The 24,868-nt window shown below is 44.0% G+C and overlaps 12 protein-coding genes across 12 annotated transcripts; 1 reads left to right on the forward strand and 11 right to left on the reverse strand.

The window, feature by feature from the left end:
* Positions 1 to 301: 301 nt before the first annotated feature.
* On the reverse strand, positions 302 to 2,002 carry TbgDal_IX5200 (hypothetical protein, conserved; the record flags this gene model as incomplete). Its single annotated transcript, XM_011778408.1, has 1 exon — positions 302 to 2,002. One exon carries the CDS (start codon positions 2,000 to 2,002, stop codon positions 302 to 304), a length of 1,701 nt encoding a protein of 566 aa, XP_011776710.1.
* Positions 2,003 to 2,653: 651 nt separating this feature from the next.
* TbgDal_IX5210 (PABP1) lies at positions 2,654 to 4,354 on the reverse strand (the record flags this gene model as incomplete). The annotated part of the gene is made up of 1 exon (XM_011778409.1): positions 2,654 to 4,354. One exon carries the CDS (start codon positions 4,352 to 4,354, stop codon positions 2,654 to 2,656), a length of 1,701 nt encoding a protein of 566 aa, XP_011776711.1.
* A 2,404-nt stretch (positions 4,355 to 6,758) lies between these two features.
* TbgDal_IX5220 (hypothetical protein, conserved) lies at positions 6,759 to 8,207 on the reverse strand (the record flags this gene model as incomplete). Its single annotated transcript, XM_011778410.1, has 1 exon — positions 6,759 to 8,207. The coding sequence occupies one exon, from the start codon at positions 8,205 to 8,207 to the stop codon at positions 6,759 to 6,761; it is 1,449 nt and encodes a 482-aa protein (XP_011776712.1).
* A 325-nt stretch (positions 8,208 to 8,532) lies between these two features.
* TbgDal_IX5230 (hypothetical protein, conserved) lies at positions 8,533 to 11,433 on the reverse strand (the record flags this gene model as incomplete). Its single annotated transcript, XM_011778411.1, has 1 exon — positions 8,533 to 11,433. One exon carries the CDS (start codon positions 11,431 to 11,433, stop codon positions 8,533 to 8,535), a length of 2,901 nt encoding a protein of 966 aa, XP_011776713.1.
* Positions 11,434 to 11,492: 59 nt separating this feature from the next.
* TbgDal_IX5240 (hypothetical protein, unlikely) lies at positions 11,493 to 11,798 on the forward strand (the record flags this gene model as incomplete). Its single annotated transcript, XM_011778412.1, has 1 exon — positions 11,493 to 11,798. One exon carries the CDS (start codon positions 11,493 to 11,495, stop codon positions 11,796 to 11,798), a length of 306 nt encoding a protein of 101 aa, XP_011776714.1.
* A 596-nt stretch (positions 11,799 to 12,394) lies between these two features.
* TbgDal_IX5250 (protein kinase, putative) lies at positions 12,395 to 13,489 on the reverse strand (the record flags this gene model as incomplete). Its single annotated transcript, XM_011778413.1, has 1 exon — positions 12,395 to 13,489. One exon carries the CDS (start codon positions 13,487 to 13,489, stop codon positions 12,395 to 12,397), a length of 1,095 nt encoding a protein of 364 aa, XP_011776715.1.
* A 942-nt stretch (positions 13,490 to 14,431) lies between these two features.
* On the reverse strand, positions 14,432 to 14,776 carry TbgDal_IX5260 (hypothetical protein, unlikely; the record flags this gene model as incomplete). Its single annotated transcript, XM_011778414.1, has 1 exon — positions 14,432 to 14,776. One exon carries the CDS (start codon positions 14,774 to 14,776, stop codon positions 14,432 to 14,434), a length of 345 nt encoding a protein of 114 aa, XP_011776716.1.
* A 791-nt stretch (positions 14,777 to 15,567) lies between these two features.
* On the reverse strand, positions 15,568 to 16,026 carry TbgDal_IX5270 (hypothetical protein, unlikely; the record flags this gene model as incomplete). Its single annotated transcript, XM_011778415.1, has 1 exon — positions 15,568 to 16,026. One exon carries the CDS (start codon positions 16,024 to 16,026, stop codon positions 15,568 to 15,570), a length of 459 nt encoding a protein of 152 aa, XP_011776717.1.
* A 3,115-nt stretch (positions 16,027 to 19,141) lies between these two features.
* On the reverse strand, positions 19,142 to 19,465 carry TbgDal_IX5280 (conserved hypothetical protein, unlikely; the record flags this gene model as incomplete). The annotated part of the gene is made up of 1 exon (XM_011778416.1): positions 19,142 to 19,465. The coding sequence occupies one exon, from the start codon at positions 19,463 to 19,465 to the stop codon at positions 19,142 to 19,144; it is 324 nt and encodes a 107-aa protein (XP_011776718.1).
* Positions 19,466 to 20,319: 854 nt separating this feature from the next.
* TbgDal_IX5290 (hypothetical protein, conserved) lies at positions 20,320 to 21,093 on the reverse strand (the record flags this gene model as incomplete). The annotated part of the gene is made up of 1 exon (XM_011778417.1): positions 20,320 to 21,093. The coding sequence occupies one exon, from the start codon at positions 21,091 to 21,093 to the stop codon at positions 20,320 to 20,322; it is 774 nt and encodes a 257-aa protein (XP_011776719.1).
* Positions 21,094 to 21,789: 696 nt separating this feature from the next.
* On the reverse strand, positions 21,790 to 22,833 carry TbgDal_IX5300 (phosphatidylcholine:ceramide cholinephosphotransferase 2, putative; the record flags this gene model as incomplete). The annotated part of the gene is made up of 1 exon (XM_011778418.1): positions 21,790 to 22,833. The coding sequence occupies one exon, from the start codon at positions 22,831 to 22,833 to the stop codon at positions 21,790 to 21,792; it is 1,044 nt and encodes a 347-aa protein (XP_011776720.1).
* Positions 22,834 to 24,177: 1,344 nt separating this feature from the next.
* On the reverse strand, positions 24,178 to 24,867 carry TbgDal_IX5310 (phosphatidylcholine:ceramide cholinephosphotransferase 2, putative, (fragment); the record flags this gene model as incomplete). Its single annotated transcript, XM_011778419.1, has 1 exon — positions 24,178 to 24,867. A coding segment is annotated over one exon (690 nt), but the record flags the coding sequence as incomplete, so codon positions are not given.
* Position 24,868: the final 1 nt, after the last annotated feature.

A 24,868-nucleotide genomic window follows, 5' to 3' on the forward strand; every position in this document is an offset into this window, starting at 1 on the left:
CCACCTTCCTAGGCGAAAGTGATACGACATTCACGCGGCATATTAAGAAAACGAAGAGAAAGCAAATCAACAGCCGAGTGGTATAGCAGTAGTTGGTAGACGGAAACTCGTTAAGCGTAAAAGGAAACAAGCGGCGATAGAGCTACCTTTTGCGTTTGCTTTCAAAACAAAACAAATCAAAACACAACACTGATATAAATACCTGTATAGACGAGCTGACAACGCCCTTAAGAAGGTCTGAATCCGAGCAAGGTGTTGCGTCCACTTTATTCACACGATCGACACAGCACCACGTTTCCATTCAGGGGCATCCCCCACTCATTTCCTTCACATCTATGACACCATTGTTGTCGCCATACTCGCCACCGCTCAGCTGAACACCTTTACACAACCAACTTTCTGTTGGTCGAGCGTAGCTCGGTGCTGCGGGTGCGACACCGTTGCCGGTGCGTCTCACACTGCTTGCTCGTCGCGACACGTTACTATAAAAGTCCGCATTTACCACAGGAAGTTCTGACGTTGGTACTGCCCTAATGAACGCCCCATAGTGATCTCCAGGAAATGCACAGCTTGCACCAACCAGCGGGGCACTACCCACCAGTACCTGCGGGGGTGGAATACAATGTTTTCGACCTCTCCTTTCGTTAGGTTCAGCACCACATTTACTTTTCTTTTCCTTCAATTCGTTTTCGGTTTGCTGCACCGGTTCCAGCTTTACGCAGTTTGCATCCCAACTATTGGAGTCGTGGTAATCTCTGCAACCATTACCGATGCCACGCGCCTGCAGTGAACGTGCAAACTGTTCGAGAACACTTCCAAGTGAAGACACAAGTGTTCCATCGATCTTGCGCGACCGTTCCTTTTTCCTGTGGTTCCTCTCAACGCTTTGATATGGAGTGGGGACTGATTCTGCATACATGATCGCTCTCCCAGTTTCGCCGTTAACTTTTCCAACTACGGCGGGCGCCCCGGAGGTTGTGGAAAAGTCCTCTTCGGAAACTGCCAAAGCGGGTGGCGGTCTTCGGGTGAGTCGCTTTGCGAGACACGCGGCAGCGTTAGGGTTTGGAGTCAGCAGAACACACCTTGCTTCGGTCACTGTGGGCAAATTGTGTAAAGGTTGTGATGGTGTAGTCATAGTTTGAGCTTTAACTTCTGTCATCGGTAGTGTGCTGGTGGGCATGTGTGGCTCCGGAGAGCTCAGAAGTTCCCCTGCCTCTTTTGTATTCGTCATCGGTCCCATCTCCGCGCCGGATGCAGGCGCCGGATGCGGGCCCTCAACTAGACCACTAGCATAACTCGAGGAGCTATTTAAATTGCGGTCTTTGCTGCCAGGACACCAATTCTCATCTTCTTCAGTAAACCGAAACTGACTCGCAACATTATCATCGCTCCCAGCTGTTTGGGCGGATATAGTAACCGAACTGGCCGTTTTGGGTGACGCAGGAGTAAGCACTGTCGAATAGTTTTGAGGGGATGAAACCCTTTCTGCACCAATATACGGGCCACATTCATGAGTTAGAAGTTCTCTTGCTTGTTTGATGGCAGCACGCGATTTTTCAATCATTAAGTCCCATTCCAATGCTTCCACATCTGTTGATGTTGCTGCCGTTGGTTCCAACAAGTCTTTGCGTAGCAGGTGGGTTACTTCACAATCACCATCCGTTGGAACCTCCGGACCTGACTCGGGACGTGGAGGTTTATCAAGTACATAGTTTCGCAATGGGGGGATGTCCAGTGTGGATGATGGATACGCACCTTCTGTTGCAGGTGTTGACTGTAATACATCAGCGGCAGATCCTCCGTCTGAGCGGAATAAATCACCGCCTGTACCAGACACTTCGGGCGTCGGCTGAAACACTTTAGACGGTCGAAACACACGGTGTGACATGTGCACGGCGTTGGGAAAGTACGCAAAGTTCGCGGCAGCGTCATACGCTACGTCCCCTAAGTTGTCCTCCAGGGCTTCACCAAAGTAATGCGCAAGGTATGGGTTGTTGCTCATACTGCATGTGACCCCTCGGACCTTGACACATGGAAGGAGGAGAGGGCAGAAAGAGAAGCAAAAAGAGGACAAAATCAAGAGTACTAGCGAACAGGTATAGTCACAAGAATACACGCAGGTGAAGCTGGTCCACCACACTAGGTAATGCAAGAGCACACGACTTACAAGTAGGATACTTCACGACTTACAATGCGGACCGATAAAACGCGCAATTGAAGTGAAGAAAAGAAGGGGCTTGAGAAACATGGAAGAAGCGTAAGCTAAAATGAAGATGGGGGTTCAAACTTTGCTATCTGTACCACTTAGCAATAGTACTCCAATCTCCCTACCTCTCTTTGCAGTATTTCTCCCTCTTCACTACCTCTCGGTAGTGTTTCTCTCTCTCCTTTTTCGCTTCCCTTCGAGTCACTTCTGCCCATCCCTCTTCCTCCTCTCAAATATCTCCCCTGCTCTAGGCAACGTGATTGAGGGATGAAACATCAGTGTATAAATTATCGGTCCGCTACTAATAACACAGGGAATGCTTTTTGAATCGCTACAGCCCCGAGCACGTTTCATATCGACTTCATTTAATCAGATTATCACATCTCTCTTTTACCTTTTGTTTTTGCTTATTCGTTTCATATATTACTTTCACTCACAAAATCAACTTTAAGCGCTTGAGGCGTGTACCTTTAGCACACAGAGGGCTTCTGTAACCTTCTCGTGCATTAGTTTAGGGTTGGAAAGGAGGGCTAACGCCTCCTTAGGGTTCATCTCAAGGAACATGCCAGTAATTTTCGGTGCGTGATCCGGAGCAAGCTCATGCACCTTAATGTAGAGCCTGTCACCCAGAGCGGCGCGTTGTTCGTCCACCGACATTTGTTGCAGATCTTCAGCTGAGATGGGCGGCAGCGGTGGTGTATCGGGAGCGATGGCAGGTGATGCCTGAGGAGTACGGGGTACGGCGGAGAAACCCATTGAGGGTGCGGTAAACATAACGCTGTGAGCCGCTGCTGGTGGCACCGTAGTGGCGAGTGGCGGTTGCGGCTCAGGTTGAGGTTGTGGCTGTTGTTGACGTGGGTGCGGACGGTTGCCCCGGCCTCCACTGCGGGCATTGCGTCTCTGCAGTGGATGCCCCGGCATACCGAACGGAGGAGGATGCATATGGTGCATCATCATTTGCAGGCGTTGCTGGAGCTGTAACTTCAGCATGGTGAGGCGCTGGTCACGGCGCTGCGCAATGTTGACAACGAGAGGTTTCCCGTTCAGCATACGACCATTCATTTCACGGAGTGCGGCGTTTGCCTGATCCGCATTTTCGAAACTTACAAAGCCGAAACCGCGACTTATGCCATTGGCATCGGTCATCACACGGCAGCTGCGAATAACACCGTACTCTTTGAACAGTTCATTGAGGTCTTTTTCCGTGAACTCAGCGTCAAAGTTACGGACGTATAAGTTGTTTCCAAGTGACTGGCACTGCATGTATTTTTGGCGGAGTGCAATAAGCCGCTCACTTCTCGGCTGAGCTCGCTGCACGTACAACTTCTCCCCAGGCTGCGTAACACCTTCCACCTCTTGATCATGTGACGCCTCAATGGCTTTAACTGCGTCATCGTGTTTTTCAAAGTTACAGAAGGCGAATGCACGACCGTTCTTGTCTTTGCATATCGCTGCGCTCGTGATGCCGCCAAACTTCGAAAAGAATTTTTCGATAACGTCTTTATCAACTGTGGGAAGGAGCTGCTTTATGTACACGTTCGTGAAGTTCGCCACAAGTGCGGCAAGACGGGCATTACGACGAATGAAATTGGCAACATACAGTGCTGCCTTATCCGCATCGGCGTGTTCCTTGTCACCGTTCATTTTCTCGATGGCGGCTTTGGCTGCATCGTCGTCCTTGAAGTGGACAAAGCCGTAACCGCGGCTTTTCCCGCTCTCATCGTCCATCACCTTGCAGGAAAGGATCTCACCAAACTTCTTGAATATCAAACTCAATTCCCGACTGTCTACCTCCTCCTTAAGGTTTTTGACGAATATATTACCACTTCCGCTGTACCGCAGTGCTGGGTCACGCTGCTGCCACATGATTCGGATACACTTTTCACCCACTCGCTTGAAATTGAGTTCCTCCATGGCTTTCGACGCGCTATTCACATCGTCATAGTTCACATAACCGTATCCCAATGAGCGCTGCGTGATGATGTCACGGCAGACGCGGACGTTGAGAATAGTTCCATACGGTTTAAAGATGTCCACCAACTGTGGCTCATTAATAGCAGGATCGAGGTCGCCAACGTACAATGAAGCCACTTGTAGCGGCTTCGTGGCGGAGGGACCGGAGGGAACCCCCTGTGCAGCGATTGTCATATCCTTTTTTTTTCTTTCCCTTCCTTCACTCTTTTTTATTTAACCTAATTTTCCCTCTCTTTTTTTCTTTTTCCTGCTGTGTGCTTTTGCGAGTTACGTATAGCTAAACTTGTACCTTTATCTTTAACAACAACAAAAACAAACTCCTTTCCTTTTAAGCAGAGATATACTTTGATTTCTTTCCCACCCTTTTTATTACTCGACTACTTATGGTTTGAGAAAGTGTTCTCACTAAAATAAAATAAAACAACAACACCAATAACGACGTAAGGTTGAAGACAAATAAGGCAAATAAACTTGCTAACCTTGCCTATTCAGTTATCAGTTACCGCAATCCAACAGAGGTTTTGGCTGTAAAGAAAGAAATTGCGGCCAACGGGGAAAAAAGAGGAAGAAGAAGAAACAAAAAAAAAAGGACATAACAGAGCAGAATAGTACAACGCAATGCAAAAGATCGATCAATGAAAAACATACTTAAAATACAAGTGGAACGCTACAGTTATCGAGTTATTTTATACGAGAGGCGAGGAATTATCGAAAAGAAAAAAAAACAAGAAACCTCTCCCTCTTTTTTTCCATCACATTTCGTTTCCTCCTTTCTCTCTCTTTCTCTCTTTCTTTCTCTTAAAGCGAAAGTGATTAAGAGGGTGCAAAAGTGTAAACAACCCACTACGCACTATCGTATTTGAGAGAGAGAGAAAAAAAGGAAAAATACAAATGCAGAATTATATATTTGTAAATTGAAATAAATAAACAATTATATAAATATAATAATAATTATTATCATTATTACTGTTATTTTTTTTTTTGTAAAGAGTAGCATAACGTACTAATTCATTTTCTCCCTTCATCGAAGGGTCGCACATTTCAGTGAATGTACGTGACCTTTAATTAAAAAAAAAAAACATCAACACACAAACACGCAAACACAAAAAAAACAAAACACACACACACATACACATACACAAATAAATATAAATGCGCACATGCATTTTTATGTAAACCTCATATGCTCTTCATGAACATCGGCCGGTTTGGGCGCACACCACAAACTTCGCTCACAGTTGAGCGCATTCCACCGGTACGGTAACATTTTGTGCGTACGCATACGAAAGGGAAGGACAAAAGAGATGAAGGGAAGAGTGTTGTCGGAGGGAAAAGGAAAGAAAGAAAGAAAAAAAAAATGGAACTTATAAAATTTCTTGTATCACCGCAACACGTAGCAGGAAGATAATGCCTCCGTACGCTCAGAAGTGAAAACTCGTTATGATAAAAACACGCATGAAAATAAACAGGTTTCGGGAGAAAGGTGTGGGAAATAAAAGAAAAAAACAACAACAAAGACAACACTCCACGTTCGTTTCATACTCACATGTTGTGGGGGGGGGGGCGGAGGGGTTTAAACCCCTTTATTTCCTATTAGGATCATACATCAGTAATTAAAAAAAAAAAGAACAAAAAAAGAAGGGGAGGAGGCGAGCTATTATGCATTAAAAGCGAACAAAAACAAATATGCCGCTGGAAATGCGTGTAAGATAACCTTTCTATTCTTCCCTCTGACGACTCTGAATAGGAAGAAGGTGGTGGGTGAGGGTGCTCACGGGCGTAGCTTTTTCCTCAGTGGTGTTAAATCATAAAAGTAAATTGAAAAAACTTTTTTAAAAAAGGACCACGAACACGAAGGAGAGAGGAGGGGGGGGAAACAAAGTAAAAAAGACGGGGGTGTCCCATCCGATACAACTCAACCCTACTGCACGGGAATGCAGACGCATATAGATACACGTGCATCCATGAGTGCAGTTACAAAACAAGAAATAAATAAAATAGATGACAACAAAAGGGAAAAATAAACAAAAAATTATGCCTTAACCGGGAAAAATGGTACCGAGGGTAAATTTTTTTTTTAAAGGACAAAAGACAAAAGCATGGCGCAGCCGATAGATTTCCAGAAACACGGAAAAGAAAGAAGGGGAGCGCGTTGAACCGAAGGTCGCTGAAAGGAAAACAAAAATAAAGAGAAAATAAGCAAAGTTAAGGAACGCCGCCCGAAGAGTGAAAAAGTAGCCTAGGCCACTTTAATGCGTCGGACCTTTTCGCTCATGCTTCTCTCATGTACATAACCGAGTGATCACGTAATGAAACCCCTTCCGTGTGTAGATTTGACAAAAATTTACATAAGTGTAATCAGTTGCTCTTCCCTCCCGTGTAGCACGTGTACTATCGTCGTTAGAAGAACAAGACGAAATAATAACCAAAAAAAGATGAAAAAGGAATATAGAGAAAGGAAAGAAAGATGGGGAGATAAGGTGACGCACCGTCATGGCGGCACCACTGTACCTGAAAACTCCCCGCTCTTTTTTTTTTTAAACTATAACTATCACCATCACTATCAAAAGCATTAATCCTATCTCGTTCCTGGCCTAGTCTGCTGTCCTGGGGGCAAAATGGTGAGCACATATTCTACGAATGAGGCCTCTGCAGTGGAGGCCATTGACTCCGCCAAGTGTGCCGCCTTGCTGGACTCACCTGCCGACGGCGCAGCGCAGCGAGTTTTCACCCACTCCTCAAAGTTTGCTGTTGTAAAGATGTGACGCTTCCGGTAGTCTGATGGCCACTCTTGTATCACTTTGATAAGATCCTTCTGAAGTCTGCCCACAGCTACACGTGAGAGATTTGCGGCCTCCACACAAAGTTTAAATTCTTTAACAGCATTGATAATGCGTTCACGCTGGCGTTCAAGGGCAATTTCATTGGCTCGCCTTCCCCAAACGGAACACCACATGGCGTCATCGTTCCTCGGATTTTTCCGGTGTTTCGCGTGCCGGCACTTCGCTGAGTCTTGTTGTTCAAACACATCAGCAAGTGCAGCCATAGGGGGTTTAAGCGACGAACGCTTCTCGTGCCTTATTACCATATTGCGACACACATCTCTAGTGCAAAGTGATTCATCTAGCTCGAACTGTTGCTTGTAATTGACATAGTCGAATCGATGACGCCACTTTTTAGGTAGCAGGGGACCTTGTTCCATATAGTATTTCCTCCCGTGCTTCCTGCTGTCAGTGGTGTCTGGTGAGGTTGTTATGTTGTAAAGCAGATCCCAACTCCTAACTGGGATCTTACGCAGCCGGTCTAAAAGGGTTAAGCGTGACCCAGGCTTGCCCTTAACTGTGGGAGGCAGTGCTGCTTTCCCGGGGGTGGAGTGATTACCGTCGCTGCTGCTGTTCTTTAGATCCTCTTCAACTCTCTTTACAGCCCTCGTCACCGTTAAGTTTGCATCCAACGGGAAGCGACCCCTGTCCAAGGCGCTAACCAGTGAGTGACTTGTGTGAAAGGAATGAGTGCCGCTATCCACACACCCCTGCGCAGACTCCTCCTCCGTCCACACTTCAAGGGCCTGCTTGTACAGACTGTTTGTTGTTGGGGAACTCGGCGTCTCACTGGAGGTATCGGTATCATCTTCCCCTTTCCTCACCGCATCCCCCGACTCAGGTGAGAGTTTTGATATGTATTGAATTTTTGCTATTCCTTCCTCAATTCCTCTTTCCAGCAGCTCTTCGAAAGGACTTTTCTCTCGATCCCTTTCCCTTTCCTTTTCCATTAGATCATCTTTGTCCGGGCGCAGCATGCCGCAACGGGGTGCAAAAACGGGAGCTGCACGTTTCATCAGTGACCGCATCGCGCTACTTTCATCTACAGCAAGTTTACGTAGTTTGATACCTTCACCACTGCTTCGGGGCTCCCTTCGTACACCGTGCTGCTTGTTCATGTTCTTGCTCACCTCTTTAGCCGTCATACTCGCAAAGTAGAGCGACACCACAGGTTTTGCTACCTCCGTACAGTGTGCCGTTGCCATTCCAAAAAGAAAAAATTTGACACAAGCACTTTCTCTACTTTCTACTTCCCTAAGTTGGGTTCAGCCCTGCAGCCTCCTCTAAGTGAATAGTATTTTTTACCTAACAGTTTCCTTCACGTGTGCGTTAAAACAGCAGCGGGGGAACGCGAATACATGAAAGATATTACTCTGCGCAATCCAACCAAAGATGAGGCAGCCAAAGTACAAGAAAGGGGGTAGAGTTGTGTGACTTACAAGCCCGTTCGGTTGCTGACACCGACGAGCGCAAACGTTAAACAAAGACATATATGTGAAAAAAAGAAGAAAGTGGTGATTGGTGTCTTAGCTACGACCAAAGCTCCTCCACGTGGGTTGACATACCACTCCTTTGTAGAGCCGCACAGTATTGTAGAATGGAGTTTTTGTAAACATTTTCCCTTTCCGCAGACGCCAGCGCAGCCACATCAAACGAGTGACCGGGCCGCACTTGCGTTGGGGCACCTGAGCGTAGGGTTTCAAGCGCTTCTTCAGCATGAACAATGGCACCTCCAACGACGCCCGCGGCAGCCTTCCGCAGCTCCAGTGAGGCAGAACTCATGTCCACCAAACAACACGCGGCTGTAACCAATTCATCCGGTATGCCTACTCCAGGAGCCGTGTGGGAGACATTCTCCAACATGACAAACAACGCCTTTTCCAGTTGGATAACAACATCTGGAGCCACCACACCGAGTGCCTCGCTCCACTCGAGTGTTCTTCCCAGAAGATCGGTTAGCTCCTGCACTCGAATCACCTCGCAACTTTTCAACTCAAGAGATGTAGCACTAAGGTACTCCTTTAGAAATGCAACGTCACTGGAGTTCGTATTGTCCTTGATTTGTGTGAGCACCGCCAACCCAGTAACACACTCGGCAAATCGTCCTATATCATTCTCCTTGTTGCATCGCGTGTACTCCATAAACAACCGATGGCTTTCATCTGCTAGTCCCTCCCAAGCACGCTTGTCATGCTTTTTTAAAGCAAATGCAGCTGATGCGAGGAGTGATGCGTAGCTGCAACGCAATCTGGGATTGAGTTGCATGCTATCGATGAGTTGTGCTTCCCAGTAAATTGTGACTAGTCCTGGAAGGGCACCGTACGCACATTTCCCCAGAGCCACCAATAATTCAAGCAATTGCTCACATTCCTCATGGTTCTTTACTTTTTCGTCACCTCCACCATTGCTGCTGCTGCTATCCATGTGAGAAGCCTCCTTTATGTAATCTGCTACACGCGACGCGACGGATTGCAGTAGTACTTGAGGCACGCTAGTTCTCATTAGGGTAAACATGGCTTGCAGCATTCGCCTGAGGTGCATCGGGCTGCACTCGTGCATCATCACTGACCGTATCAACACCATTTCCACCTGCTTAAGTGCAGATGGCACCATTTCACAAGCAGCAAGCCCTTCAGTGAGATCCAGAAGCTCATCCAAAGTGCAGTTGTGCCTCATCGCTGCTCCAATTGCCGTATCAATGGCGTTAAATACCCTGTCGAACCTTGCATCCAACGCTCCGTTTGGTGACTCCCTCCGCATGCGGGAAAGAAGCGGCAGCAGTGTATTCACCTCCCGCAGAGTCAACGACATTTTCCCTGCCGCCGCTTTGTGCGACAGGTGATGCACCAAATCATTTACTAATGTATTACCACTCACGCGAGCGCTGGCCTCCTCCAGCCTGCTAACAAGCTCTGCCAGCCGGGCAGACGATTGTGCGCCCAATGCCACCCGACGCATTCCCTGTGCGCTACGAATACCGAGGTTGTAGTGAATAAGGGCGGCCTTGTTGGTGCCTTCGGCGTGCCGCTGCAGCTCCACTAAAGGGATATAACCATCTTCACTCATTACCTGGGCACGGGGGCTATCAGGGTGGTACAATAGTCGTTTACACCGCGCGAGAGCAATCTGCGATAACTGTTGATACTTTGCCAAAAACGACGCTTGCTGCGGGTCCGAGTTTTCTTCAGACGCTTCGTAGCGGCGGAAGAAGGCCGCATTCTGTTCTCTGACTTCTGCACAGAAGTGCAGAATTATACACAGCTCGCTTTCATTCACGTTCTCCAATGCGTCCTTACACCCGAACGCCTCAACACTCATCACCCGCGACAAGCCCCGCAGGATGCCAAACCGAGTCACTGCACCGAACGCATCAGAAAACATGATCGTCTTACCAATGTCGCTGCCACTCCCCTCGCTAATGAGTGCCATGATGCGCACAGCACCGAGAGCGGTGTGTGGTGATGGCGCGTTTGCCACGATACACTGCCCGGTACTGACCGAAGCATCACCACAGACGTCCTGTGCCGGGAAGAAGAGGGAAAACGGGACGCGATGGTTTACACACAGAGCCGCGCATGCGGTAAACTGCTCCAACGACGTTGCTGAGGGATCGAAGAAGTTAAGGTCACGTCGTGCGTGGCACGCCACAACTTCTACCTCCCGCTGCAGGTCAAGTGGCAAAAACTCGCTCTTGTCCCCGAGGTCTGATGGGTGTACCTTGCGGACGCAGAAGGTGGACGCGGCATCTAGCCATAAAAGAGCCTCAAGCATCTCCCCCGCAGTCAGTGAAGGGTTGGTTAAACTCACATCCGCTTGCGCACTATCTCCTCTCGCAGTTTCCTCCACTACGTCAGGCCAAATGATGTAACGGACATCTTCAAACCGATGACGTATAGCAAGCCAGTGGCGTTTTCGTCTCAGTCTTCGATCATAGTGCTCATAGTCCGGGCCCGCATTAAGCTCTGTACTCAATATGGTGCTCTTCATCCCGCTTGTGTCCATCAAAACATATTCCCTGCAGAACGACACGAACCTTTCCCGAACCTCTTGAATCAGGCGCTTATCGAGAGAGCTCCCTCCTCGAAGGCATTCATCCACCGGTGACGGCATATCGTCCTCTATGTCACCCAGTTCACAGAAGCTTGTGTCCATCTCCCTCCATGTTCCCGCCGCGCTCTCTAGCGTCACCTGTGGGTGCGTTAATTCCGACACAGGGACGGAGAAGCTGAAGGTACGGCCCTTTTTATTTGTGTAGGTGACCTTTGTGGTACCGGGAATTCGCCGCGGGACACCTTCCACTGTGCCCTGCTTCACCTGTGGGTGTTTTCCGAGTGGTTGCCTAAAACCCCCTCTGGAGTGTCGCCCACCAATCGTTATGTGCCGCATGCCAACCTGCATGGCTGAAGAATTCGGATGCCACCCTCGCAACATGTTTATACAATTTGCCCCTAGTGGTGGTCCAACCCCTTCACACGCTTGCCTCCTTTTTGATGCTACGAATCGGAGGAGATGGGGGAAAAAATAAGGGAGAGCAGAAAAGTAACTTGTCGGTGGAGGGGGAGCAACGGAGAAGTAGTGTTGCCGTACCAAACCAGCATATACCACTAGTAACTATCCTCCTCTCCGCTCAACAAACGGAGGAAACAAAGCGAGAAGAGGATGTACCTACAGGAACTGGGAGCCAAATGCTCACAAAATCTGTCACAAACGACCGCAAGTGGCTCTGCAGAGAAAGAGATGGAGAGGGCAAAGTGTACGTCCCGAGCCGATGGCTACAACATGACCAAAGAGTCTAGTTCATCAGCCAAAGTGATATATCGGGTGCTACAACTGTACGCATTCAGTTTCGTTCAGAAAAGTGTCTTAGTGATGATAAAACAATAATACGGAAGCAAATACAAGGAAAAACAAACAAACAAAAATATACATTTAAGGGAACTATGAAGGAAGGGATAATTGTGATGCTGATAGTTACCGCAGAAAGAAAGATAGATACAAATGTCTACAAGTACCACCGCATTAAAAGTGAAAGATGTTAAGTGATGACCCCAACAGGCAGTAAGAGAAACTCACATGCGTGACGACACCAAAATGATCATTCACTCACTAGGGAAAGCAACAACAAAGGAACAAAAAACGTTACCCTGATACCGATGCGAAACAAAAAACAACAAAGGGTTCAAGGACAACGCACTGTACGAATGGCTAAACCTTATGCTTCAGAAGTGGGCAAATGCATCACAATGAGCTTCGACACCCGTTACCAGACTAACAACGGTTAAACCACCGTGGAGCACGAAACGAGATATAAGATTACGGTAACCGACCGTTAGGCGGAAACTTCCCGGTTTGACCTAAAGGGAGCAGTAACAAACCACAAAACAACACGAAATCACCCTTGAAGTTTGGGCAGAACGGACTGAGCGGATATACGCCCATTCGCATTGGAGAGGTCCTCCAACCTAACGTGCGGTCTATTCTCTGTGGTCATCGGTCCCCGCTTCGATACTACAACCCTCGTAAGGCACGGGAGAACGCTGTCCACCTCCAACGTTTTTGCTTTCTCCGTGGAGTACTCCATCGCTCGGTGACGTTCCTGTCGTTCCTTTCCTCTCAAAGGCTTGAAATACGGATGCCGCAGAGCCTCCTTTGCCGTTACACGCTCCTTTTCGTCATACTGCAGTAACCGACCAATGAGATCAATCGCCTCCTTGGAAGTGTCCTCCGGCAGCAGTCGGGCTACACCTGTTCCCTTCTTCTCGGAAAACTGGAAGTTTATCGGGGCTCCGAACTTCTTTAATGTATTCAACACATCCAGCGGTGGCGTCCCAAGCACATCGTGGATCTTATGGATTTGGTCCATTTCGGTCGTTCCTGGGAACAGTGGAGTCAGAGCGATGATCTCAAAAAACACGCAGCCCGCCGCCCAAAGATCCATTTTGTGGGTGTAATATCCACTCGTAAGGAGGCACTCCGGCGCTCTATACCAACGGGTTGAGACATACTCCGTTAACGGTTGCGAGACATGTAAACCCCGGCAGGAACCGAAGTCCGCTAGTTTAAGTGTGCCATCCTCGCGCAACAGGATATTCTCGGGCTTTATGTCCCTATGAAAGATGCCTTTGCGATGGGCGTGGTCGAGTGCTTTGAACAGTTGGTACATGAGGGTCATGACACAATGTTCGTCTAATTGGTGCCTGCGCCCCCGAATGAATTCATATAGGTTCATGTCCATCAATTCAAATACCAGCGCCAGACGGCCTGTGGTTTTGTCAAACATCACTTCGATAAGCGGCACGATGTTCGGATGGGGTTGCAGGCGCCGGACGGCTTGAATTTCACGAAGGCGATTCACCTGCTCCTTCGACTGAAAGGGTTTTCTCATGCACTTGATCGCTACATATGCCTTCGTTTCTACGTCTTGCGCCTTGAGAACTTCACTAAACGTTCCTTCTCCTTTCTTTCCTAATATTGCGTACTTTTGCATCGGTGCCTGCACCAAAAGAAAATCTCTCCGCTGCGGACTGTACTGCTTGTATGCACTACTACCTTTTCTCTACCGCTGGCGCTGCAACTGCAGTTATTTGCTTATTATTCCCTGCGCCTCGCGAGCCCCCTCTTACTTGCAATTCCGCTCCCAATCTGAGGCACGAGCACCCCGAGGAATAACAAGCGAAAACCTAAGTAACACTGTAATTACGTATATATGTATATGTATAAACACTAGTAGTTCACCTTCGCCGAACCTTTCTCCTTTTCTTTTCCTTCCGTTCCCTTTCCTCGTTTATTTACTTTATTGTTATTTTCTTCTTTTGCGGATATCCGTCCCGCACGTCTTTTAGGGAGGGGAGATGAGGATTTGCTTTGCCACTCCTTTGTTTTTTTTTTTTGGTATTTGCTTCCTCCTTCTTTACGCTCGGCTCCTTTTGTTTCCCCACTCTATCCTTCTAAATAAATATGATAATAATTATAACAACAATAACAATAATTATTACTCTTGTATGTATGAATGGTTAACCTGATTCTTTTTTTCCCCCTTCCCCTGCCCTTTTTATCTTCACCCTGTGTGCCACTAATATACAGCACCAATATAATTTAAATTATATAAGCTGTATATATATATATATATATATATATTAGTGCACAAACAGATGTGAAAAGTGGATTGCCTTTTTGAACCGGTTTGTATATATGTATGTGCACGAATAGCTACCGACAAGTCTATTGTCTTGTCTTGTCTTGTCTTTTACTTTTAATTTACTTTTTTTTTTCTTTTTCCCCCTCCGAATGTCACGTGTCAAAGGAAGGAGTTACTTCGAGGGGGCCCCGATCCTCATATCACCCCACAGAAGGGCGTTCGTGTCTGTATCCGTGTGTGTTTGTGTGATGGGGTGGGGGAGGGGAGAGAATAGAGAAGAGGAAGAGAGTGTTAAAAAAAAAAAAAAGATAAAATAAAATAAAAGGGGAGTATTGTAATCGGCAGTACTGACACAACCACTACGTGCCGAGCGACTAGTTTCCTCCCCTCAGGGGTAAATTCCTTTAAGAATCGAAAAGTAAGTTTAAAATTGCAGAAGAAAGGTGGAGAAGAGAAAAAGGAGGAGGAAAAAAAAAAAGAAGAGAAAAGAGAAACAAAACTGATGTATGGCATATGTACAAAAAAGAAAAAGAAAAAGTGTAGAGAAAGTATTAGTAGGGAAAACGAAACATAAAACAAAGGAAGGGGAATGCAATGAACAGCACGCGAACCAAGGCGTACCGAAAAAAAAAACATATGTATGGGGGGAGGAACACGGCAGTAGCGGTCCGTGAATGATGTAAAGTTACGATAATCGAAAAAAAAAACAATAGAGCTGGAATAAAATAAAATTAAAAAATAGAAATCAATAAAACAAGTCGATAACGAGAGAAAAAAAATTAATTGTACCTAACTTATAATTCAATAACAACACAAAGTGACTCTCAGACTTTTATTTATTTATTTACTTTGAACTTTGGCATTATGACAATTTCTGTTTTTGCTTTTACTTTAAAAGTTTGCTTCTCCTCTTATACTTTTTTTTCCTTTCCGTTACACTGTTGAGGCTATATTTCCTCACTTTCTCTTGTTTTAATGTTCCCCCACTCATTCCTATCGTACCCTTGTTGACGGCCAATTTTTTTTCTTTCCTTCTCAAAAAAAAAAAAGCATGAAATCACATCCATAGGCACATATAAATAAATATATATTTTAAAAGTTGGTGGGAGGAACGAAATCAACAAATAAGTCAAAAAAAAAATTCGAAGGAATAAAACAACGAAAAGAAGCGTCACTCGCAGCACAAGAGGTCAATAATAATTCATTTTCTTCTTTTTCAACCGTTTGCAATTTGTGTCTGCTGTGCAAATGCGCTATTGCTCTTTTCTGTGAGTTAAGTCAATCAGTCACTTAACCGTGAGAAGAGGAAAAAATCAAAAATTGAAGGGGGAAAAAAAGAAAACAATAAAGCGAAGAAACAAAACAAATAAATGAACCAAAGAAAAAGGAAGGGATCAAAACGAGAATGACATGAAGCATTTGAAGAATTAAAAAGAAAAAAAGAAAACGAAGAAACTTTTGTTAATTGCGCCGTGTGAATATGTGATGCGTGTAAGGAGAAGTGGGCGAAAACACAGAGAACACAAAGTGTATAAAATACACACACACATATATATATGTTTCCTAATCACCACTTTCTTCGCATTCGTACAAATAATAGTTTCCCCTCCTCTTCCTCCTAAAACTGACGGTTTATCATCAGCGTTAACATAATCATTATCAGCGTTTTCATTGTTGCGGTCACGACCATTACTGTCATTATTTAAATGGCCCATCCTCTTTTTTTTATATAATTTCTTATTAATTTTCATTTCTATTTGCATATATATATATATATATATTTCAAGGGTACACGAAAAGGGAGAATGACGAGACAGAGAGTGAGAAAAAAAAAAGAAAGGGTAATCTTTCCTATTATATGATGTACCTTTTTGGTTCGTTTTCATTTTCAATGGGGTTTAATACTTGAAAAAGACAAAAAAAAAGAGAAAAAAGCAACGACACCAACTTGTCCATCTGCTTAATTTGTTCTTTCTTTTTTTTTTCCTATTTAAAAAAAAAATTTTATCCCCTCGTGAGAAATCGATGTCAAAAACAATACTTATCTCCGAGTGAACATTTCCTTTACTTTCTTTTTTTACTCTTTTTCTTTTGCCTTCCAAATGAAATCTTTTCTTTTTTCCCCCTTTACTCTCTCGGGTTCACTGCTTCATGAATCCACTCGCTCACAATTCATGCCACTTTTTGCTGTTTTTCTTTTTGTTTCGTTACTTACATTACTTTCCTCCTTTTTCTTGTGTCATCCATACATTCTTACGGGAGGAAAACGCCAAACTCTTATTAACGTTCCCTTTCATATTCTTCTTATATCAATAAATCAAGTCACTATCCATAAAAAGAAGAAAAAAAATTAAAATACTTTCCTTTCCCAACATTTCCTTCTCTCAAGAAAACAAAACACACACACACACACACACACACTTTGATGTCATAATCACATAAAAAACGTACGAAACGAATTAATGATGTAATATTTAAACTCTTGTATTTATATGTTAATCAGTTAGTCAATTATTTTATTATTGAATTAGTTTATTATTATTATTGATGTTAATATATATAATTAAACCCTTTGGCCAATCCTTCACCACGTCACTTAACGTTTTCCCCCCTCTATTTATTTATTTGTTACCTCCTCCTCCTCCTCCTGTTGAGGTTTTATGGCAAAAAGATGGAGGACGAAGTGAAATGAAACAATATTCACGTGATAAAAGGACAGGTGGGTGGAGATGGGATCAAAAAAAAAAATACATAAAAATAAAATAAACCCCCCAAAATAACACGAAGAAGAAAAAGTAGGGGAAAAAAAATTAAAAATAAAAATAAAAAATGAGAGATTGGTAATTTATAATTATATTAAATAACTGACCCTCCCGTTACCGGTTGCATCCCTTTTATTTATTCCCATACTCTTCCTTATTATTGGTTTCTCCTCCTTATCTCTCCCCTTTCCTCCGATTAAAAAAAAAAGTAAAAAAAATCCCAGGAAGAAAAAACAAAACAAAACAAAGCGGAAAGAAAGAAAGCCGGTAACGATGTGAAAAGGCAATTGGAGTTGACATATCAGCTGAATTGACTATTTCAGTGCTTTTCTTCTCGTTTTTTTTAATCTTCTCTTGCATGTTTACCTTCACTTCACACCCTTTTTTCTCTTTTTTTTTTGTATGTTTCTTCCTTCACACGCATGCGCTTTCCTTCTTCCACTCACTTCTTTTCAACAGTATGAAATATAAATAAATATTTATATATGTATGTTTATTTATTTACATATTTTCACTCGGTTACCTGATGTAATACTTTCTTCTTGTTTCTCTGAGGTTAAAATCTTCCCAGTGCGTGTGAATGCATGTGGGGGAGAGGTGGTGATGGTGATGGTGGTGGTGAAAATAAAAAATAAATCTCATGTTTTCGTTTTTGATGGTTCCTCTTCAATTATGTAAATAAGTAATATATATTTCCTCTTTTCTTCGTTTTGGTGCTCTTACAATTTTATGCTTCATGCTTATTTTCATTTTAACTCCGCACCTACGCCCCCGCCTCTTCAACTATTCCATCAGTTATTATTCTTCGTGCATATGCACTGAAAAGGCGCGGAGGGGAGAAAATAAAGAACCAAAGTGTGTGTCTGCAACATGGATGAAATAAAACGTTTCATGTAATATAAAAAAAAATGGGGGTAAATACGAAAAAGTAAAATAAGTAAAATGTTTTACGAATGGAGCGGCAGAACGCTCTTAAGGGGGAAGGAGAGAAAATTAAATTTTATTTCCCCTTTAAATAATGACAATAACACTTACGACAACAACATATTATTATTATTATTATCATATTATTATTAGTGTAAATATAATAATTGCGGGAGTTTTAGTGATGTCGGTATCTGGGGGGTGAGGAGAACGTTTTGGCGTGTTGATGGGCTCCCACTTTGCGGAAACGACAAAATAAAAAAAAAAAGAGGTGGAAATGGAAATGTATTAAATTGAAAAATAAAGATGTGAAACAAAATAAATTCGGTAAAATCAACTTGAGTACATTCAAACACACAACGATTAGCAGTGCATCACATTTACATCTCATTTGGGGAGGGAAATATCAGAAAAATATCGAATGCAAACAAAACATGCGTGTAAAAGAGCTGCATGAATAATGAAAATGATAAAGGAGTAGGGACAAGGAGGAACAAGAAACCAATAAGCAGGTGTGAAATAAAGAGAGATAAAAGGAGTGGAACAGAAGTTTGAGAGGTCCGCAAGGAGGCTTTAAATAATAGCTATAATAATAAGGCTGCAACCGTAGCGGTCGGAGGAATGTGTTGCTCCTCCCATTACGTATATATATATATATATATATATATATGTATGTGTGTGTGTGTAGTGATGTACATGCGTCTCTTCCTTCTGTCTCATCAACTTCTTCCTTCCCTTTGTTACCTGTGATTTGAAATGCGGCTGCTTCAACAGCATCAGTTAATGCTTCTCCCTCCTTTCTTTGTTTGTCCCCCTCTCTTCACAACCACATGCCCTTCCACCTTTTCCCTTTCCCCTTTCTGACTCATTTGCTCCCACTCTCTCACGCAGTGCATGCCAACCATATATAAATATAAATACAAATATAAATACAAATATATATATATGAAGGAAAGAAAGAAGGAAAGGAAAAACAGTTAAACGTGCACACACACGTAGACACGTGAACACGCACGGAAATTGGACCGCTTGTCCCTCCTTTTCTTTTCTTCTCTCTTTGTTTCCCCAATCCCATTCCCATTCCCATTCTTATTCTTATTCTCATTCTTCCCTCTTTTCTTGTTCTTACATTCCCTCATCTCATTTGTTGACTTACATTTGTTGGTTCTCTCTTTCTTACATAACATATAAAATACATATAACTGCATCGTGTATGAATCAATATGTTTTGGATGATATTCTTTTTTCAATTATTGGCGGCAGCGAGTGTCGTGTCTCGCCGCTTGTACGTTGAGTCTCCACCTCATCTTCATCATCATTTCAGTCCCACAAAAGAGACGGGAACCTGTGTTAATAACTTACAACAAAGCAGCACAAACGGGGAACGTGGAGAATCACAGGAGAAATGAGGAATCAAGATATAAATAGTCTGATAAGTGAGTAAATAAGAAAACGGATTCGGAAGAAAAAACAGTAATAATAATAATGATAATAATAATAATAATCGTAATGGTAATAATAATATATATATATATATATATATTATATATAGAGAGAAATGGAAGGGCATTGCACCGCACTGGTTCTCTTTACAAGCAAACGCTTTGCAGAGGGGGATGCGCCCTCCACTAAGGTACATGGATTTAATCACATATGATAAAATAAAAACAAAATAAAGGGGAGTAAAAAAAAAAAAAAGACCAAATCAGGAAACAAAGGCAGATGGTCTGTAGTTAAAAGTAAGGAATGGGTGATGAGCAAAAAAAAAAAAATAGTAGATTTACTGATAAGAAGGAAAGGAGGATGGAGGAAACGAAAAAAGAAAACGAGTGACTGAGGGAGCGCAGCGACACGACAGAACAATGAAAGTTTCAAGATGGTCAACAAAGAGAGGAAAGGTACGGTAATCTAAGTACCAACAATTCCAACTACAGTGCGCAGCAAAAGTACGTGTTTGTCTTTGAAACGAAGTGGCAACATCACGGCTACACCACAACTCCACCCTAAAATATTGAATTCCTCTTGTTTCACTATTTTCTTTACCCCCTCCTTCCCTTCTCTCGTTGGTACCTTCCCTTACCCCTTTAATTTCATTTCTTTCCCCCTCCTTTCACACTTCCACTCGTTATATTCTCTCCTTCTTCATTTTCTCCCTCCTTCGCTAACTTCGCACTTCGACCCGCTCCCCCCGTCACCGCAGTCTCTCCTAACCTTTTCGCTCTTACTTCCTTCTTCCTTCCATTTGTCCACTACTGCAATTGTTACCACCTCCTTTCAATCCCTTTCTTCCACGACCCGACCCTCAAAAGGTGCCACCAAAATGAGCACTGAAGTGCAACGGGGAGGAACTCAGGAATGAAAAGTGAAGAATAGTGGCGGTAAGTGTGAAATGCAACGTGCACCAACTGCAGAAGTATAAGAGAATCAATTAAGAGCGATGCCGCAGGTAACGGCATCAATAGTTTCAGTGGGGACTGTCAGGCGATGGGGGCTTCATGACCGAATTCGCGCCCCACGAGGTGCACGCCACCGCGTCCCACACTGCGTGAATGCGGCCACACCGGCAGCGGCGCGGGGCAATGCTATCTCGTCAAGGTATGCAAACCAAACACGGCAGCGAAACACATCGAAGGCAACTCGCTGAAGGCGGCGAAAATCAACATACGTTCTCACGTTCCGCACAATGATACACGTAATCTTGCGACCATCCAATTGGTACATAACGTCCTTAATGTACGCTGGGCATTTCACTTGTTGAGCCAGCGACCTCATCTTCCGGAGAGCCTCCGATTCCTTTTCGCAGAGGGCTCGGTACTGTTTCACATCACGTGGGGTTGCAAGACGGAGAACCCGCACCTCCACGTGCGGTGGCAGAGCCGGTAATGAAGTAATGGCGCGTACAATACCCAAATCCTCTCCTCGATCTCCCTCTGTCACGACAGCCTCACCCACTTGCACAGAAAAAGGGAGGTAAAACTCCAGGGCCCCGTACTTAAACTCCACCAAACCAATGTGCACCATCGCATCAGGAGAGCAAAGACTTGGTAGTCCGTTACCACCCACCACCTCATTTTCTTCCACTACCGCTTTATTGTGTGAAGAGACGGAGGTGCTGGCGGTGGTGGTGGATGAAAGGAGCGGCTGCGGTGACGAGCATGTGGCGATGGGTTCCAACACACAGGCCGAATACGGGTCATGATGGTAACGTCTCACAGGACGGCCGAGAGCAGGTGGAGCGACGAACTGGTTAGCAGCTGCTGCGACCATAACGCTAGTCTCTTGGTGTTTCGTTGGTTGTGCTGGCTTGAATGGAGTTAACTTCCGGACAAAAAAAAAAAAAAGAAAGAAACTGCAGTAACGAAATTATGCGGATACAAACCCGGAGGTAAATATATATAAATACGGGAATCACACAATACATAGCGCATAGTGAAGAAGAAGAAGAAGAGTGAAGGTGTCCAAGTAATCAGCATAATCCCTTTAGGGCTGACTACTGCAGCGAAATTTTTACCGGTAAGGGAGTAGGAGTTACAAAAAAAAAAAGGAAACAAAAGTGACGCAGCAGCAACAGCAAGAGGAGAGTACCATCCTTGTCACAAAATAAATATACTTAAAAGGAGAATCTGATACGTGATGTTAAAATTGACTTCTTTTTTAAAAATTACTATTGCTCCCTGAAAATTACTCAATTGCGTGGAGAAACAAATCACACATGTCAACCCCCTTCGCTACCAAATACACAACACATATAAATATATACATAAAAAAAAATAATAGTTAAAGGAAAACACAGGAAACAACAACAGAAAAGTAATGCAACAACAAACAGCAAAGGAATACAACAAGGAAAACATTACCTCCAAAAGATATACCAATCTACGTCACAAACATTTACGTAAAAAAACATAACAAACAGAAATCAATATAAAGTAAAACAAAGCTATATAGATATATATGAAACAATCACACATACGCCCCACATTTAAACATTAAAGATTCACCATCACCAACACCACCATGTTTTTTTTGTCTGCCCTCCAGCACACCATTCATTTCATCTAATTCTTCACTCTTAAAAGCCACCATTACCGGTTGGCTGTCTTCCGTCACTTCACGTGAATTGGCACCGCAACATGGCAACCAGCGAATAAAAAGTTGCAACTGCCATGGAGCTCCATCAGCGTTGTGACCTACTGCTATGAATGTTGCAATTGTTAAATAAATAGCTACCAACACGTCATCTGTGTAATGGAAACGAGAGGCAACGATGCAATAGTAGCTAAAAATTGCTACCACAGTCACCACAGGACGAAACGACCAATGTACCATTGCCCCATAAATCCAGTGGAACATGAGATGAAGCGTCAGAATCACAGTATGGCCACTGTACATGAGATCACCACAGTGTATGGAACCACCACCAGCTGTAAGAACAGTGAGTATAACGTTCTTTACGGGGTTCTCTATTTTCGGCGGGTCTTGGCACAGGTCATCGGGAGCAGGAAGCGATGTCATGACAATAACTGCCGAGCGAAAGAGTAGCAGGAGTGCGTATGATGTAATAAAACGGATCCATGCAATGGTATGAATGTTGCGCAGTTCAATACGGCAATTCTCCTTACATAACCACACAGATAAAAAGAAGCGACTCACACCGGGAATGTTACATGGGAGTTCTGGTTCACCCGACCCCACACAATGCCGGTGAAGAAGGTACAGTTTGAAAGCGGTGAAAACACTCAGAATATTCAAGAAACCGATACAGCAGTCTGCAAGAACATACATACCTGGCACCTTCGTCAAAAGTTCAAAACCGAGATCTGGTAGCGGCTTCGTCACCTTGGGGTCCGGCATGCGTTCATGTGTGATTTGCAACGCAACAGCAAGGATGAAAGAGACGATTACGAATACAACTGTGAATCGAATGACTTGCGTTCGTAATGGCAAGGGTTTCCTCATTCTGTTCCAAAAGGAACCACTATACATTTCCACTGGTGGGACAGCCATTGGTGGTGGTACTAATCCTGGTGGTGAGAGGGAGAAGAAAGGTTAACTAATCATTATGGTAGCATACTTTGTTGGTGATAACTCACATAACGTAAGTATTCAAACCACATGGTATAACTGCTTTGTTGAAGCAAAGGTAAAACAACAAGGAAACAACAAGGCTTATTTGGCATCATCCCTGTTCTGTGGTAAATTAAGAATTTATGGCTCTCACCAGCACCATATCCAGTAGAGAAGAACATTATCAAAACTGTAAAAGAAAACCCTCAAAGAGTACCTCATTAGAGCAACCACGTTGTCGTGGCAGATACTGCGGCCAAATGTGCACAGTAACACAACGATAAATTTCAATATAACTATCTACGAGCAGCAAAAAGGAGAGTAGAAAAAGCAGTGGTAACCACAACAAGTGAATCAGCACCCCATACAATAGACGAGAACACAGCGCTTTTATTGATGCATGCGTGTCGGGGGAAGTCTTTTATATTGTGAAGGGACAAATAGAAAAAACAACAACACTCCCAATAACACATATACGGTACAGGGTTTCTGTTCCCCCATGCTGACCTTTCACGTATCACCTTTATTGTTTCCCTCTTCCCTCCCTTCTGTTGTTTGCCTGCAACAACAGTGTTACGGTTAATGAAAATTTACAGCCCACCACACCTGTACATTCATTTCAGCACGAGCTGAGATGTAGGCAAGTCTTTCATATGTTTGTCGTTCACACGTCGTGTACCTCTCCACTGATTTTGTAACGAATTAACGTCTTTAATTGATTTTGTTAAGATACACCACTATTACCTTCCAACACAGAGTCGAGGGAGCAAAAAAACACAGTTATAGGCAGTACAAATAGACAACCTCGCGAAATTGGGACAAATGTTGTCAGATATGCATTCTACGCAATGAAGTAAGCAAAGGAAACTTTACAAATTTCTAAGATGAGGGCCATAGGTGTATGGCCTGCTTGTTTCATTAGTGCAGTTACCAAAACTATCCCGCTAGCAAGATAAGGCGCATCCTTCCATTAATCTTGTCAGAAATACTGGACACTCCTTCATGTCTCATCCAAGACCATGCCCACCTTTCTGGGTGTCATTATTTTGACCATATAAGCAGCAAGGCAAAGAGTAGTATACCAACAACAAAAACAGCAACAACAATGAATAGATAACTGCTCGCCTTTCACACAAGAAAGGAAGATAAGCACACCTACTAATAGAGAAATGACATCTTAAAGACGAACAAAGTTGTTTTCCTCTCTTTTCGACTTTTCAACAACAGGTCCGTCATTATTAACAACACTTTACTGATTTCACCTTTCCACAGGGGGAGGCACCATCAATGATTTCTCTCATCTACGACTTTCCTGCTAGACTGACCCGCCGCTTCACTCTTAAAAGCCACCATTACCGGTTGGCTGTCTTCCGTCACTTCACGTGAATTGGCACCGCAACATGGCCACCAGCGAATAAAAAGTTGCAACTGCCATGGAGCTCCATCAGCGTTGTGACCTACTGCTATGAATGTTGCAATTGTTAAATAAATAGCTACCAACACGTCATCCGTGTAATGGAACCGAGAGGCAACGATGCAATAGCAGTTAAAAATTGCTACCACAGTCACCACAGGACGAAACGACCAATGTACCATTGCCCCATAAATCCAGTGGAACATGAGATGAAGCGTCAGAATCACAGTATGGCCACTGTACATGAGATCACCACAGTGTATGGAACCACCACCAGCTGTAAGAACAGTGAGTATAACGTTCTTTACGGGGTTCTCTATTTTCGGCGGGTCTTGGCACAGGTCATCGGGAGCAGGAAGCGATGTCATGACAATAACTGCCGAGCGAAAGAGTAGCAGGAGTGCGTATGATGTAATAAAACGGATCCATGCAATGGTATGAATGTTGCGCAGTTCAATACGGCAATTCTCCTTACATAACCACACAGATAAAAAGAAGCGACTCACACCGGGAATGTTACATGGGAGTTCTGGTTCACCCGACCCCACACAATGCCGGTGA

This window comes from Trypanosoma brucei, chromosome 9, assembly GCF_000210295.1.
Source record: "Trypanosoma brucei gambiense DAL972 chromosome 9, complete sequence".
Classification (NCBI taxonomy): Eukaryota; Euglenozoa; class Kinetoplastea; order Trypanosomatida; family Trypanosomatidae; genus Trypanosoma; species Trypanosoma brucei.